This window comes from Rana temporaria, chromosome 3 (genome assembly GCF_905171775.1).
Source record: "Rana temporaria chromosome 3, aRanTem1.1, whole genome shotgun sequence".
Taxonomy (NCBI): domain Eukaryota; kingdom Metazoa; phylum Chordata; class Amphibia; order Anura; family Ranidae; genus Rana; species Rana temporaria.
The window spans coordinates 412,022,052-412,039,243 of NC_053491.1; the positions used below are offsets into that span (position 1 = coordinate 412,022,052).

The following is a 17,192-nucleotide window of genomic DNA, read 5'->3' on the forward strand; positions in this document are numbered from 1 at the left end:
GTGTCAAAAGTGTCCGATATGTCCGTCACAATGTCACAGTCACAAAAAATAAATAAAAAAAAGCAGATCGCCGCCATTACTAGTAAGAAAATAAATAAAAATGCCATAAATCTATCCCCTATTTTGTAGATGCTATAACTTTTGCTCAAACTAATCAATATACGCTTATTTTACACGTTATACGCATTTTTTTTACCAAAAATATGTAGATCATACATCAGCCTAAAAAATTGTGATATTTATTAAATCAAAAAGTAAAATAATAGTGTTTTTTTTTTAAAAATTGTCGCTCTTTTTTTGTTTATAGCGCAAAAAATAAAAACCGCACAGGTGATCAAATAGATTTCATTTGGGTACAGTGTGGCATGACAGCGCAATTGGCATTCAAAGTGCGACAGCACTGAAAACTAAAAATTGGTTCAACAGCTGAACCTGCCCCAAACCTGAGCCCAGGCACATAAGCTATGGCAGCGTTTCTCAAATCCAGTCCTCAAGGCGCTCCAACAGGTCATGTTTCAAAGCCTTCCATTATTTTGCACAGGTGATTTGTTAAGTTTCAATGCCTAAGGCCGGGTTCACACTTGTCAGACAAACGCTCCGACATTGGGAGCTCATGTAGCATGACGTGTGAAAATCAATGTTTCCCTATGAGAGCTGTCTTAACTGGTCCTACACAAGTCGGTTCGACTTTGAAAATGCTCCCTGTACTACTTTGGTCCGACATTGATCCTACTTCAGCCCATTGAATATCATTGAAGTCGGATCAAAGTAGGAGCCTTGTCCTTACCACTTTTGACATCTGACATTGTGATTACAGCAGCAGTAAAAGGAATTTATCTCACTCTGGGATTGTTTTGATTGGTCAAAGAACAAGTCAGACTATCACAAAGTCGGATCAAAGTAGTATCCTGTTCATGAAAGGGATGGATGTAGGACCAATGTAGGACTGATGTCCCAGAGCAAAGTAGGATGAAAATCCTACTAATGTTGTGTAGTATCAGTGTGAACCCAGCCTTCACAGGCTGGAGGGGGGACAACATCTGCAAGTAAAAGTGAAACTGCAGGAGAGAGAAATTAAATCTCCTGCCCTACCAGACAGGGCTGTGAGGCAGAGCTGCGTAAATCTCAGGACTGGATGGAGAGAAATCCTTTGGCGGGTGAAACCGCACCCTTATATTTAATCTGTGTATTCAGCAGGTATAGTGAGTTTAGCTTTAACCTCCTACTATTTAATGATACAGATTAAAAATTAAATCACTACCAATACACACACACACACATTGTCCTTTCCTCCATTTTTGTTATAAATGAAGCTTATTGTATTTCAAACTTCTTAGCACAATTATCATATCAGACATTTTCACCTTTGTCAATCGCTGATATGCTTTATAGGCAAATATGACTCATGTGTCTATACAGATATTGCGCTGTAGTGTGTGTTTTCTCAAGCACTGAAGAACAATGTAGTGCATGTTTTTTTCCCCTTCAGGTACTAAAGAACAGTCAAGATCCATGGAAAGGGCATATCTTCTAGGCACATCTTGCATACCCCCAAACAGTCCTGCAATTCTGTGGGACTGTCCCAGATTTTCATACAATTACCACAACACCCTATTGCCCACGGTCGATATTCTGCACAGCAGGCTCAGGGCAGAAAAAAAATAAGTCAATTACCAGCAGCTGGTCCACAGTTTAGTAAGTGTTTCTAGTCTTTAAGGCCCATACACATGATCGGACTTTTTGACAACAAATGTCAGACGGACCTGTTTTAGAGGAAAATCCGACCGTGTGTACGCTCCATCGGACAAATGTTCACTGTGAACAGACAAGCTTTCTGGCAACAGATGTCCTACGTGAGCTAATCCGATCATGTGTACACAAGTCCATCAGACTAAAGTCCAAACACGCATGCTCAGAACCAATGCCCCAGAGCACCTACCTCCCCATGTTGAGGGCATGCGGCCTGGCACGGTTAAGGAGGGGGGGCGCTCGCTCGTCCCCACCCCCTTTCCTGACCAACCGGGCTGCTGCTCAGATACGGGTCTGGTATTTTACGGGTCTGTTTTTTCGGCGTAGGGGGTTCCCCTTTAAATCCGCACCAGACCCATGGGCCTGGTATGCTCTTGGAGGGGAACCCATGCTGTTTTTTTTAGTTAAAATTTGGCATGGAGTTTCCACCTCTAGATCAGCAGAGTACAAGTCGCATGCCAAAGTTGGAGCGTGCAAGACTGCATTCCGACTTTGATCTGACTTCAATGATATTCAATGGAGTGAAGTAGGATCAAAGTCGGACCAAAGTAGTACAGGGAGCATTTGCAAAGTCGCTCTGACATGTGTTGGACCAGTTAAGACAGGTCCCATAGGGAAACATTCATTTTCACACGTCATGCTACATGAGCTCCCAATGTCGGAGCGTTTGTCGGACTAGTGTGAACCCGGCCTTAAAACACTTTCTAAACTACTCACAAGCTGCTGATTAATGATTCCAGCCGTCATTTATGGGGAGAGGAGGGAGAATTGTTGGAGGAGGTGGCAACACAGCAAAGAGGGTAGGAAGGAACACAACTTTCACACCAAGCATTTGTATATTAGCAACAGTGTTGTACAGTCCTTGGCTCTGCATGGTGATTCTGGATCTGAGTGTACAGTACATACATAGCAGAACACTATACTCTGTCACTCTGGATATGTGTATACAGTAAAACTTTGGTTTGAGAGCATTTTGAAAGACAAGCAAAATGTTTTAATACATTTTGCCTTGATGTACAAGCGATGTCTTGATATAAGAGTAGCGTCATGTCACAACTGAGTATAAAATAGAAGAGGAGCCTCTAATTGGGTGTTTCCATTATGAAAGTGTGCCATAAAACCGAACCGTACCAGACCATTCTGGGTCGTGCTTCAGATGTGGGGCCATAGAAAATGGAACGGTTCCATTAGGGCGGAGATGCAATACATTCCACTGATTGGTGGACGTCCTAGGCATTTTTTCTAAATCCTGTATGGTCCCGACGGTCCGATTTGCAGTGGAAACGCTCACGAGAATAGACCGGTCCATTCTAAACCGTTCCTAATCTACTGACCCGAACCGTTCAGTGGAAACAAGGCATTAGTGTAGCAATATGGTTACATTTAATGAAGGTATAACATTTAGCAACATATTGCTACACTTAGAGGTGCCTCTCTTCTCTTTTATACCCTAAAAAAAAAAAATGCTTTGATATACATGTGCTTTGGATTACAACAGGGCTGGCCCTATGATGGGACCGGGTGGTGCCATGGGTACCAGGCAGCACTTTTAGGGGGGCAGCATTCTGCCGCCCGCCAGACAGCCCACTCCGCTGCCTGTGAGGACACTCACAGCCGGAGGGGAGCAGTCTGCGAGTGAGAAAGGCAGGCGCCGCTCCCTTTGAGGAACCTGTTGTGCCGAGAATGGTTGCCCGTCGGAATCTGTTCCCCCTAGCTCTTGGCTCCGATCGGAACTCCGCCTCTCCAGCCCTCTGCATTGCCGCTCCCTCCTACTCTACCCACAAATTCTTATGATCCTAATACCGCCCCATCCCTGTGCATGTCCCCAGTACAATGTTATTACTCATTATGGCAGATTGGATAGCAGCGTTTTCCCCCGGGAGAAAGCCTGTGTACAGGATATATCTATGCCTATGTGGTTCGGATGACTTTGACTATTTTCCTCTGTCTGTCCTGAAGAAGCCTCATGGCGAAACGCGTAGACGCACAGGGGACATTTATAGGCAACATACATACCCGACATCTTGTATGGTTTTCTTTTTAATGTTGTTTTATGTAACTACTTTGTAATAAAATGATATATTTTTTGCTATTCCTGTCTGTGTTGCCTATAAAGTCCGACCATTGGTTGCTTTACTTAAGCAATTTTGTCTTTATCACATGAATAGAGCTATGACAGGTCCTCTTTATACATGTATAGAGCCATGACGTGATTTTTTTTTGGGGGGGAGGGGCAGCATTTCATTCTTGGTCCCAGGCAGCACAATGTCTTGGGCCGGCACTGGATTACAAGCATGTTTCTGGAACGAATTATGCTCGCAAACCAAGGTTTTACTGTAGTTCACACATAGCATTACGCTGTACTCTCACTCTGGATCTGTGTCTTTGCACATGGCAGCATTTTTCATTTATCCTTTAGATTTATTCAAATGAAACTCTCATTCATAGCACAGCAATCATGGAGTATGCACACCGCATTCAGTGCATACCTTATAGAGGCTGAGGCCTGGTTCACACTATTGCGTCTCTGCCAACCACGTTTGCGCAGGCACGGCAGCCCATTCACTTGAAAAGCTGCTGTGTTTGCATTTCTTGCAGGAAAAAGATCTCTGCACCATTTTTGAAATGCAGCGACTGGAAATCACATGGTGCTTTTGCACTATGCAATTTCCTGGGGGTTCCCACACACCACGCTGCATTTTTTAGATACATTGAGGTGGCATTAAGAATGAATGGCAGCCCCACGCATTTTTAAAGAGCAGTGCGTTTTTGGCTTTGGGTGGTTTTCCACAACAGTGTGAACCTAGACTTGGACTATTTAACTATGCACCTTTAATCCACCCCTAATATTTAGCCACTCCCATTTTCACTATGACATGCTCCATGTACCACATATCTTTTCTGTCCCTCCTTCTTAAACAAAGCTCGGAGGTGTGCATCTTGTGTCATGTATATTTTTTTTGTAAAAATAACTGCTACAATGTAATATTAAACAAAACATGTCATCTACTTTGTATGCAGAGCTACATCAGGGTGGTTCAAACTACCAAATAAAAACATTTTTATTTATTTTATCTGTCCTAAAAAGAGACTTCTGACTCCCCTTAGCATCCTTTGCAGCCACCAACACATGTCCAAAGATAGACAAAAATAAAAAGGGAAAAAAAAAAAATATAGAAAGATAAAACAATTTTGTACATTGGACTGTTGGTGCTGGCCCCTCTTTCCCTGCTGCCTCAGACAAGTAGCGTTATCAGCAATACACCCCTGTCTATGGAATTCTTTAGAGTGCTTTGACACTGAAAGCGTCCAGGCATCGGCGGTAAAGCGCGGCTATTTTTAGTGGCGTTTTACCGTCGTTTTTGCTGCGCTTTTCAGCCGCTAGCGGGGCGCTTTTAACCCCTGCTAGCGGGCGAAAAAGTGTTAAATGCGCCCGCAGATTTGCCAGAGCTGCCCATCGATTTCAATGGGCAGGGGTGGTGTGTTCACCGCTCCTAAAGCACTGCAAGGAAGCTGATGGCAGGACTTTTGATGCCCTGCCAGCGCAGTGCCCCTGTGTGAAAGCACTCAGGCTTTCACACTGGGATTGCAGTTGAGGCTTTTTTCAGGTGCTATTTTTTAGCGCTAAAGCGCCTGAAAAAACGCCTCCAGTGTGAAAGGGGTCTTAGGGCCTAAATACAATGCCTTCCTAATCTCTATGTTGACTGTTTCAGTTTTTTGTTGCAGACATACCATAGGTGCCAAAGAGGTAGCTTAATACAGTTTGCAGCTCCTTATTTTTGGTGAACTCGCTGACAACCTCAGTTACACTGCGAGAAGCGTAGCGGAAAAATGGGGAAAACAACTTCACCAGACCAGTTCTGCACAAGAAACGGGAAATCGGCAAAGGCAAGTACTTCAGGACACCCATGTCACTAACACGATGAGAGACTTTCTGCAATGAGAAAACGTCATTAATATTCCCTTTCTGCATTGGCATTTGTGAAGGCATACTCAGAAAACATCAGACATAGTTACCCACATAGGACTGTAATATTATTCAGCAGAGAAAGCAAAATAAATCACAAAATGATGATTTTACAATTACTGTGAGGAATAGGCTCTTTGGTATTCAAGCAAATGTGGTTCTGGTTTTATAATCCTACAGTATGTCAGACGCACAAACGGTCAGTTGCATAGTCACATATTTTTTAGAATCGAGCTGATGTAATTTTATATTAGCCTCTGACAAGTTATGCCCCGTACACATGTTTGGGCTTTTGCCCAGCCAAACTAAGATCGGAATTCCGACGGAGTAAAAGAGAACATGTTCTCTATCTAAACTCCGATGGAATTCCTCGGGAAAATGTCCGATGGGGCATACACACGGTCGGAATTTCCGATGGAAAAAGTCCGACTTTTTCCATCGGAAATTACGAGCGTGTGTACGGGGCTTTACACCTAATCAAAGTTCCCATCAATGCTGACCTTTTAATTTCTAAGAGTGGTCAGGGCTAAGAAGGCCCAACAGGAACCTAGGCCTAATCATGGGGGCAGCCAGGCTCAGTCTAAGGTAAGATGGAGGCCTCAAAGTTAGCAAGATCGTATCCATACTCCTACTGTTCCTATGTAATAATAGTATTTTACATTTCCGGATATAAACTATGGGCATTGAACATTTACTGACATCTGAGATTACCAATGTATTTCTTTTTTGTGATTCTTGAAACATAGGGCCAGATTCACATAGGTTAGCGGCTCTTTAGATCCGCGTAACCTATGTGATCTAAGATCCGCCGCCGCAAGTTTTTGAGGCAAGTGGGTAATTCACAAAACACTTACCTCAAAACTTGCAGCGGCGTATCGTAAATCCCCCGGCGGAATTCAAATTCCGCGGCTAGGGGGAGTGTACTATTCAAATCAGGCGCGCCGATCGAATAGCGCATGCGCCGTCCAGGAAATTTTCCCAGCGTGCATTGCTCCAAATGACATCGCAAGGACATCATTGGTTTCGACGTTTACGTAAATTACGTCCATCCGTATTCGCGATCCACTTACGCAAACGGCGTAAAAAATTCACATTTTGTCGCGGGAACGACGGCCATACTTAACATTGGCTGCGCCTCATAGAAGCAGGGGTAACTATACGCCGGGAAAACCCTTACGTAAACGGCGTAAAGTGACTGCGTCGGGCCCGCATACGTTCGTGAATTGGCGTATGCCGCTGATTTACATATTCTCGGCGTAAATCAGCGAGAACGCCCCCAGCGGCCATTTTAAAATTGCAGTTAAGATCCGACGGTGTAACACAGTTACACCTGTTGGATCTTAGGCATATCTATGCTTAACTGATTCTATGAATCAGTCGCATAGATACGACCGACGCAACTCTGAGATACGACGGTGTATCAGGAGATACACTGTCGTATCTCTATGTGAATCTGGCCCATACAGTGTAAATTTGGGTACATTATATACATTTGCCCTTGGGCCCCCATTTTATGGGACTGTTCTTGGTACGACCTGGCCAATAAACACATAATGTATCTTACGCACACAGCGTCTTGTTCACAAACAACTATAGATTAGTCCATTTTCTCGGTCACGGGGCGGCACTCAGTATGTGGAATTTTACCACTGAACTTTATCTAGAAACTGTTGATAAAAGTCTATAGCAGGACGTTTCCACACATCCTGTGGGAATTACAGCACATAGTCATCTAAAGAAGGCGTGGACCTCATTTATCAGCAATCTTCATTGTATTTCTCCAGAACAGCCACATTGACATTTTTATTCCCAGTTATTCCCTACAGAAAGTTTTAGGTAAGCATTAACAGCAATTCTCATTAAAAGTACTGATATAAGCTAGGACTAAGATAGGTCAGATGAACATCTTCTGGTTATGACAGTGCTAGGCCCTGCTGTGGTGTTAGAAGAGGTAAATGACACACTGGGTTCTCTCAGATGCAGATTGAGGGGCTCCAGATTACCTCTAAGGTAAAATAATTGGGTTTTTATTTTGCTCTGGGTTTTGTAACTCCCAGATTTGGGTTCTGGAGGCCAGAGACTTCAATGAGCTTTTGGAGGAAGTCTCTAACCTTGTGTCCATGTCTTTAAAGAGGACAGGAAGTTGGGTGTGCACAGCCGTTTTAATCAAGGACCTAGCAGGTCTTCTCCCGAGACACAGGGGTCCCCTGCACAAAAGTTAGGATGTGAGTCAGAGCAGCAAGGAACTGCAATAAAGAATGCATGTGAGGTAAAAAGTGTTGTAAATGAGCACATCAAAGCTGTAGGATAGTCTGGGGGGGCCAGACAAAGGCCTAAGCTTGATACCTGAGCAGTGGTACTCCAAGGAGAAGCCAGGAAGGTTAATAATGATATGCTTTTGTGTTTTGAAGTGGAAGCCCCTGCAAGAGTAATGCTGAAGTTATTTTGAACTTTTCCTTAAAGGGGTTGTAAAGACAAAAATATTTTCCTCTTAAATTAAAGTCTGACAGTAGCTGATAAAGTAAAAAGTAATGTTTTGCATTATAACTAGTTTGATACCTGTTGAAATCGAGCTGTTTTATTCACCTCCAGCACTCCTGAATCGTTATTCTCACTGACTTCCTGGTTTGCGGTGCGCATTCATTCTTGCTACATCACGGCCTAATGGGAACTACAGTTCCCATTAGGCTTAGCCTCCATGCCTGTGAGGGATAAGAGAGCATCTTCACGCAGGTCTGTAGTCATAGGGAGGGGGTGAGCACATTCTGCTTTCCACCATGCAAAACGGCTCAGATGCTGGTGGAAAGCAAGAAGAGGAGTGACAGGAAATGGCATTTTCAAACCTGGATTACTGTATTTTGGAGGTCAAAAGGAAAAACGAGGTAAGTGATATTTAAATGCTCTTGCTTACAGCAATCAATTGATCTAATAAAAAAAACTAACCTTTAGTGTTCCTTTAAAGTTAAAGTGGGCCATCAAGCTCTGAAACAGTATTTCCTGGCTGGTTTGATCCCACTGGAAAGAACTACACTTTGAACCAAACGATGCAATATCACCTCATCTACATTTTATAGATTCACCTTTCTTAGCAGGATTGCCCCACGTGAAGAGAGTGTTGATTTACGTTTCCTTAAAGAGCTATGGATATAAAGCTCTGCATATTTTTAGCTGTTAGACCTGCTCTGTCACCTACAACCTTCCATGACTAAGCACTAACAGAAATGCTGAGTCATATATAGTGTGTGTGTGTGTGTATATATATATATATATAATGTGTGTGTACGTGAGGTCACAGCACATTAGCATGGACACTGGAAACAAATTGGGTCTTAGGACACTTACTCTGACGAGCTTCAAAAAATTTTCAATGGCTTTTTCCTCTCCTGGAAACGCTTTCTTCAGCTCATTCGCATAAGTCTGCATGCCAGCACGCATATTATAGCGACGGCCATTTGTTACATCCCCAATCAGTACCACGTCGAATGGGTCGTCCATTAGTGACCACTGCAGCTGCCCATCTGTCAGCTGATCCACCAATATCCGAAATGGTGAGCGATCATTGAGCTGACCAATGTAGTGTATTCCTGAGGGATAGAAAAACAGCATCAGACATTACAAAACTTTTACCTAGAACATCAAAAGTTCTAAAAAGTGCTTTACCACATGGTCACCAAGCATACTGTACATAAGAGCTGACATTTCTGGCCTTTGTTGACTGATTCTTTTGAGATTTGAGCATGTATTATCCCTTGGCGTATACAGTTTACATCAGGGGTAGGCAACCTGGGGCCCTCCAGGTTTTGCAAAACTACAAGTCCCATCATTCCTCTGAGAGTAATTGTAACTGCCAGCCTTGTAATGCCTCATGGGAAATGTAGTTCCACAACAGCTGGAGGGCTCCAGGTTGCCTACCTGTGGTTTACATAATGATAACACAAGCAAATCCTTAAAAATTCAGATCCTGGTCCCTTAAAGCACATTAAACAGCACAGTGCTTGTGCTGTGTAACCTGCCCCCCTCTAAACTGTAAAAAACAACAAAAAAAACTTGATCCTGCCACTCCCTCTATCCCCTCTCTGTATTAACCACGAAAATCAGGGCTGATGTGCCTTAACCACCATGGTCAGAGTGCGTCCCTCCATCATACACAGCTCTCCCCTCTCCCCCTCCTCCTTGCCTGTCAGCTCCCTCTCTGTCCCTGCCTCCCCCTGCCGCTTTACAGCTCCGACACAGGGCTTCTGCGAGAGGCCACATGATCTTCCAGTCTGATATCAGAGGGAGATCTCGGCCCCTCCCGCAGAAGCCATGTATCGGAGCTGTAAATCAGCCGCGAGTCACGTGACCAGCCTGAAGACAAGTCTAAATAGGTATTTTTCAAGCTCGTCTTTAGAAATGACTTGCATAGTGTGGTATGCCAGGCTCTAATAGAGGGGCTGGCATTGACCAAGAATTTAGAATTAACAAACACTTTAAAGTCGTTTACAGCAGGATTGAGCAATGATCCCAGGGTCTTCTGTAGACCGCAGCAGCCACCGTCTGGAGAGATCTACCGTGTTTCCCCAAAAATAAGACCTACCCCGAAAATAGGACCTAGCGCTATTTTCCAAGAGGGCTGCAATATAAGCCTCACCCCGAAAATAAGCCCTAGTTCGAGGTGATTGTGTGATTTTTGAGGAAACGTGGTATAATTCTGTTATGGCGGTGTGCAGTGTGCTGTGTGTCTCTAGCGGTGTCAGGTGCCTTTGATACAGAGCGGCACTCAGCTGATCTCCCCGCTGGTCTTCTCTTCTCCCGCCTGTCTGCGTGGGATATTGGCCCCCCCCCCTTCCTTCACAGAGCTTCAGCGGGTCACTGGAAGTACCGTATGGTGCCTCTGCAATCAGCGTGTGCGGTATGCAGCATGGATATTCCGGTCTCTTCTCCTGCCTGTCTGCGGGAAGCTTGGTCCCCCTCCCTTCACAGAGCTTCGGCGGGTCACTGAATCCACGGTGCAGAGCCTCTCCAATCAACATGTGTGTGTTGTCTCCACAAGGTATTAACAGGTTTAAAGGTTTTTTTTTTCCTCACATGCTGGTGTGCCCTCTTCCCTGCTTCGAGCATTGCAGAGGGATGGGGGCTGGGGTCCCTCACTGGTGGCTGGGAGAGGTGTTTAGCACTGTTGGATTGTAGGGGCACACACATTCTGCATTGTGTGCTACTGTAAAAGAAAGAATTTGGGCATTTTAAGTTTGTTCAAACTGGGGATTCCTGACAGGCAGGGAGAGAGCAAATATATTAAGACCTACCCCGAAAATAAGCCCTACTGGGTCTTTTGTTGCCAAAATTAATATAAGACCCGGGCTTATTTTCGGGGAAACACGGTAATAAGCCAGTTAGTAAACCAATTACATTTGTTACCATTCCTCTCTTCAGCAGCATCCTCTATGTTCTGTATCCAAATAAATAAATTAGCATGCAGAGTCACGCAGGTTTATGGCTCCATGTGGCTGCTAAACCAGACAACCCCATCCTCACACTCACCCACGTCAAACTCATAGCCTTTCTCATTGAAGGTATGGCAGCACCCGCCTAGTTTTCCTAGCTGTTCCAAGACCAGTACCCGTTTTCCAACCCTGGCAAGTAGAGCGGCCACTCCTTGTCCTCCAATTCCACTTCCGATAACAATGGCATCCAGCTTCTCTGGGACTTTGTCAGTAGAGAAAACTGCAACAAGGAAAACAAAACAAAATTTAACTCCAAATTTGCGTATGGGAAGGACAGAAATGACAAAGAGTGACAACAGATGTGTGTCCTATTCCAATCCCCCACCACTCAGATGAAAAAATGCAAACACCACCAAAAATATGACACAAATAAAAATAAAGAACCTATACCCCAGCTTCCAACATGCTCACCTAGCTGGGTTTGACATCTTGGTCTTTACATGATTCTTGCAAAACTGATGAGCCCAAATAACACAAGGATGTCCTCCTGCACCCTTAATTTTTTCTGCAAACGTTGTTGTTTTTATGTTAAAATTAGAGAAGCCATTCTGCACATAACACTTCTTGTGTGGCTACAATCACTTTCATTGTATCAATGGAGGGAGCCATGATGGTCACTAGGAATGAGCTCAGGCGAAAACCTGCATGAGCTATCCTGTTGGCAAGCCAATCATAGGCGGTGGAGGCAATCCCCACCCGCACCAATGTGAGGGGTGCATGATTGGCTGTCAACTTTGACAGGTTCCTGGCCGGATAGCTCACGCAGGTTTGGACTTTGTAAGAACATGTCTAACATTATTCCTAGTCAGTGGTGGCTGATGCTAAAAAAAGCAGGGGCACAATCAAACCCCTCCAGGTCCGCACTGTCCACAGGAAGAGAAGCTGGAAGTGACGCAATGACAAATATTCATTTGCTAAAATCAAAAGTGGGAGGAAGCACTGCGCCCAAGGTCAACTTTAAAACAATCCAATTAGAGCCTCAGCCTCAAATCACATGCTAGTCAAAAATTCACAGACCTGATAGACACCCATTAGTCCGGTGCCCCGCACAGTGCAGTGAGTGCACACACATAGAATGATTTATTTTTAAATAAATAATAATATGAAATTTTTTAACATCTTAACCCAGGCGTGTGTCAAACTCAATTTAACCGTGGGCTGCATCAGCATTATGATTGTCCTCAAAAGGGCCGCTTGTATCTGTAATATTAGATGTCCAGCGTATCCCCTCCCCTTACATTAGATGTCAAGAGCCACCCCACCATCAGAAGTTTAGTCCCCCACTCTCCCAAACATCACGGTGCACCCCCCTTTTCTAATGCTGCTGCTGGGAAGAAGCTGGATAGCAGAAAGTAAGGGTCTGGAGGAGGACCAGAGGAGGGCTGGAGCTTTCCTGCAGCTGCAGGAGAGGTGCAAGGGCCACATGAAATGGCCTGGAGGGCCGGATTTGGCCCGTGGGCCTTGTGTTTGACACCTGTGTCTTAACCACTTCAGCCCCGGGAAGATTTTCCCCCTTAATGACCAGGCAATTTTTTGCGATACGGCACTGTGTCACTTTAACTAACAATTGCGCGGTTGTGCGACGTTGTACCCAAACAAAATTGACATCCTTTTTTGTCTACAAATAGAGCTTTCTTTTGGTGGTATTTGGTTTTTATGCTATAAACAAAAAAAAGGCAGACAATTTTGAAAAAAAAAATATATTTTTTACTTTTGCTATAATAAATATCCAAAATAAATAAAAATCAGTTTAGGCCAAATGTGTATTCTTCTATATATTTTTGTTAAAAAAAAAAAAATCAAAAGAAAATCGCAATAAGCATATGTTGCTTGGTTTGCGCAAAAGTTATAGGGCCAGATTGACATATAACTGCGGCGGCGTAACGTATCGTCTATACGTTACACCGCCGCAAGTTTTCAGCGCAAGTTCCTGATTCACCAAGCACTTGCGTGTAAACTTACGGCGGTGTAACATAAAGGCGTCCGGCGCAAGCCCGCCTAATACAAATGGGGCGACTAGCGATGACGTAACAAACGCGAAAACCTTCGTGGATCGCCGTAAAAGCTCATTTGCATACCCAACGCTGGAAAACGACGCAAACTCCACCCAGCGGCGGCCGAAGTATTGCAGCCTAAGATCCAAAGGCGTACGAAGCCGTACGCCTGTCGGATCTTAGCCAAAAGCCGTCGTATCTTGTTTGTGAATCACAAATTAAGATACGACGTGGCAAATTTGAAAATACTTCTGTATTTCTTCTGTGAATCTGGCCCATAGCGTCTACAAAATAGGGGATAGATTTAGGCATTTTTATTATATTTTTTTACTAGTAATGGCAGTGATCCGCGATTTTTAACCAGACTGTGACATTGCGTCAGACAGATCGGACACTTTTTTTGACCAGTGACATTTATACAGCAATCAGTGCTATAAAAATGCACTGATTACTGTATAAATGACATTGGCAGGGAAGGTGTTAACACTAGGGAGCGGTCAAGGGGTTAAATGTGTTCCCTGGGAGGTGTTTCCAACTGTGGGTACACAGAGATCGCTGTTCCTAATCACTAGGAACAGACGATGATCACTCTGTACTTCCCTGTCAGAACAGGTATCTGTTTGTTTACATTGACAGATCCCCGTTCTGGCTCTCTGTGAAACAATCGTGGGTGGCCAGCGGTCATCGCGGCCGCCGGCCACCCGCACCATCTTCCCTGCCGTGCAGCGGGTGCGTGGCCCTAACCCACGGAAAGCTTTCCCCAAGTCCCTTCCACTCGTACAGTATTAAAACCCCTTAGGCCTCGTACACACGATCGAACATATCTGCTGAAACTGGTCCGCGGACCAGTTTCAGCAGACATGTTCGGTCGTGTGTACGGCCGACCGGACAATTTTCAGGTGGATCAGACAGGTTTCCAGCGGACTGTACGACTTACCGGACATGTCCGCTCGGCCGAAAGCCCTCGCATGCGTCGAAGTAATTCGACGGATGCGTGGAAGCATTGACCTTCCAGGGTCGCGCACGTCGTCGCGTCATCGTCGTCGTGGCGACGGTGTGGCCACGTCACCGCGTATCCTGTCCGCGCGGATTTCGGTTTGATGGTGTGTACAACCATCAGACCGAAATCTCAGAGCGGACATGTCCGATGAAAATGTCCCCTCGTGTGTACGAGGCCTTACGATACATTTAAGGATGTACCATCCTTTGTTCTCCTTTCTTTCCCTTTTATCTCTCTTTATTCTAATTTCTTGTCCCCCCCCCCCCCCATCCCTCTTTCTTATTCTTTCTCCCACTTTTCCTTTGTTCCTCCACCTCTTTTCCTCTCCCTGTCATATATTTTCTATTTTTTTTTTTCGTTTTCTTACTCATTGGTGGGGGAATGGGATGAGTGGCAGTGCTGGTGGGGGGTGGGATCAATGGCAGTGCTGAGAAAGTTCTGATCAGCCAACTTTGGTGCTCTTGATCAAGGTCATCTGCTGATCTGAGAACTGTAGTGGGGACTTTTAATGGCAACTCTAATCACAGGTAGTGTTACTCACTGTGTCTCCAGCTTCAAGGTGTCTCCAGCTCTGTGGCGTCTCCAAGTGACACCTATGCCAAAATCAGGATATAGGGTCTCCTCCAGCCCCTCCCACTTCACATTCCTCACCAGTCAGCTGACCTCTAGTCCTTGCCCCTCAGTCATGCCATGAACTGAATGGGCGGCAGCAAAGAGTCTGAGTGGGCGGCCGCATGCTCCAGGACAAGCCCAGCTGGGCGGCCACAGGCTCCAGGGACAGCACTGCTGGGTGGTCATGAAAGGGCTGGGAAAGCAGTGCGGGCTTCAGGAACAGCCCAGGATTTGGTGACCCCTGGCAAATAGTCATTCGACCCCCAGGTTGAGAACCACTGTGTTAAAGCGACCGATGTACAGCTACGACGATTTGCGTGAACAAGCCGACCTGCCGCCGTATAATGACGGCGGCTGGTCGGCAAGCGGTTGAAGAAGCTTTCTTCTTTGGCAAACTATTCCTAGTGGTCACCTAGGCTGGACTTCGGTGATTGCCTCCATTCACCATGCAGAATTCCAAAGGACAAAACAGAGAATAGGAAAAATCTCATCGGTGATCTGCGAAGCAATCATTAATGAGTTTTACATAACAGGTTCTTGGTCTTAAAGTGGTATGAAACCCAAAAATAGAATATGTTACAGCTTAAAAGGTTCACCTTTCGTAACATGTTACGCCCATATTTATGGTGGAACATGTTATGAACGGACCCCCCCCCCCCCCCCCTCCGTCTGACAGCTACCAGGGATCTTCTCCCCCCGCTAGCTGTCACAATAAAAAAAAAAGAAGAAAAACACAGACGAGTGAAATGCTGTGGTACTTTATTTAGTCTTCCTGTCAGATTGTATAGGAACACAGACACACTGACAATCTGCAGGAGACCTGCATGGCACCAGTGATCTGCTGTTTGCAGGTGCCATGCTTTAGAGGCTCCAGAAATAAAACAAACAAAAAAAATGTACATGTTTTTACCTGCAAAAAAACATCTGCATTTATTTTTTGTTTAAAAGGTGAACTTATCCTTTAATTAGACGTGGTGGCTGCATTTGTTTTCTTGTTTAGGCTTTTGTCCCTCTCTTTTCACTCTGGATGAAGGAGCACAGGGGGCACCTTTGGACAGCAACATTGTCAGTCGGAGGGGACGGTAGTGTTGGATGCACTAGCAGCTTTAGATACAATAACAAATTGAAGCCAGATTCCAGCTAATACTTTCTAAGCAATTATACCAATATTTGTTTTCTTTTTGGGATAAAAGTGTTACTGAATATATAAAATCTGATCATTGTAGGCACCCCTGTCAGTGCTTTATAGCTTGTCTCAAACCTCTAACTACTACGCCTGCAGGACAATGTCTGTTAAAAACGGCAAACATACGGGCCAGATCACCAGGTGAAAATAAAGCCTAAAGAAAATGAATGCAGCCACCACATTTTTGGTAAGCTTCAATATAATAAATGTTTGCTTTTGAGTATTTAGCTGAAGGAGAAGAAGAATGTGGTTAAGGTTCACCAGTTTATAATTCTGCTGTCCTTGTGTCCCCACTGGTCACATGGTTGGGACATGTGCCAGACTATTCTGTACACACCAACCCCCATAGAAAAGCATCTACTGTAACACATGTAACAATCTGTGTAATAGTATTCATAATACAGGAAGTCATTCATTTGCAGCTGATGCTCTGATTATCTGACAACAACCAATGGGGACTATCTGGGTTCTAGTACTAAAACCGGTCCAATTGATGGTTAAGGTCTGCTCAACAATACATTACAAAGATAAACGGATTAAACTATTCCTCTTCCTAGTTGTCCTTACCATTCTTGATCACCTTTCTCTTCGCAGCTTTATCAAACACCACCGGTCCTGGGGGTCTCCTGGTGTCCTTAGCCAAGGGATTGGGTCCTCGGCTCCCCAGCCAGAACTTAAGGATGAGGAGGATGACAGCGATGCCAAGGATCACATAGAGCCACATGTCTGCTGAATATCTGCTGTATGCAGCTGAGATCTGTCTTTTGTACACACACAGAATGGGCTGGACTTCCTCCTGCTGTGACTCCGCCTGTGCCTGACAGCAACAGAGGCCACAGGGCACTGGGTGTAGAGAACACATTAACTGCTTGATGACAGGTGCCAGATGAGGCAGAAAGGGTTCCCATTCATTCTCACAGGCAGTAGCAGAGTATTGTGTACTGTGTTAGCCATCTATTAGGCTTCATGCACAAAGGTGTATTGAAAAATTCCTCTAAACACGGGTAGCCAGATTCAGAGAGAGTTACGCCGGCGTATAAGTAGATACGGCGACGTAACTCGGAATCTGCGCCGTCGTAAGTTTAAGTGTATTCTCAAACTGAGATACACTTAAACCTAGCTAAGATACGACAGCCTGCGCCGTCGTATCTTAGGGTGCAATTTTTCAGCTGGCCGCTAGGTGGCGCTTCCGTTGAGTTCG

General features: G+C 44.8%; 1 protein-coding gene across 1 annotated transcript in view; it reads right to left on the reverse strand.

The window, feature by feature from the left end:
• Window positions 1-16,779, reverse strand: part of RETSAT (retinol saturase) — a 55,996-nt gene extending 39,217 nt beyond the window's left edge. The window contains exons 1-4 of the mRNA XM_040346066.1: window positions 16,559-16,779; window positions 11,237-11,419; window positions 9,059-9,300; window positions 5,482-5,683 (exon numbers count right to left, since the gene is read on the reverse strand). Of these exons, the coding sequence (XP_040202000.1) occupies window positions 5,482-5,683; window positions 9,059-9,300; window positions 11,237-11,419; window positions 16,559-16,715 (784 nt within the window). The 5' untranslated portion in view covers window positions 16,716-16,779. The remainder of the gene's footprint in view (window positions 1-5,481; window positions 5,684-9,058; window positions 9,301-11,236; window positions 11,420-16,558) is intronic.
• Window positions 16,780-17,192: the final 413 nt, after the last annotated feature.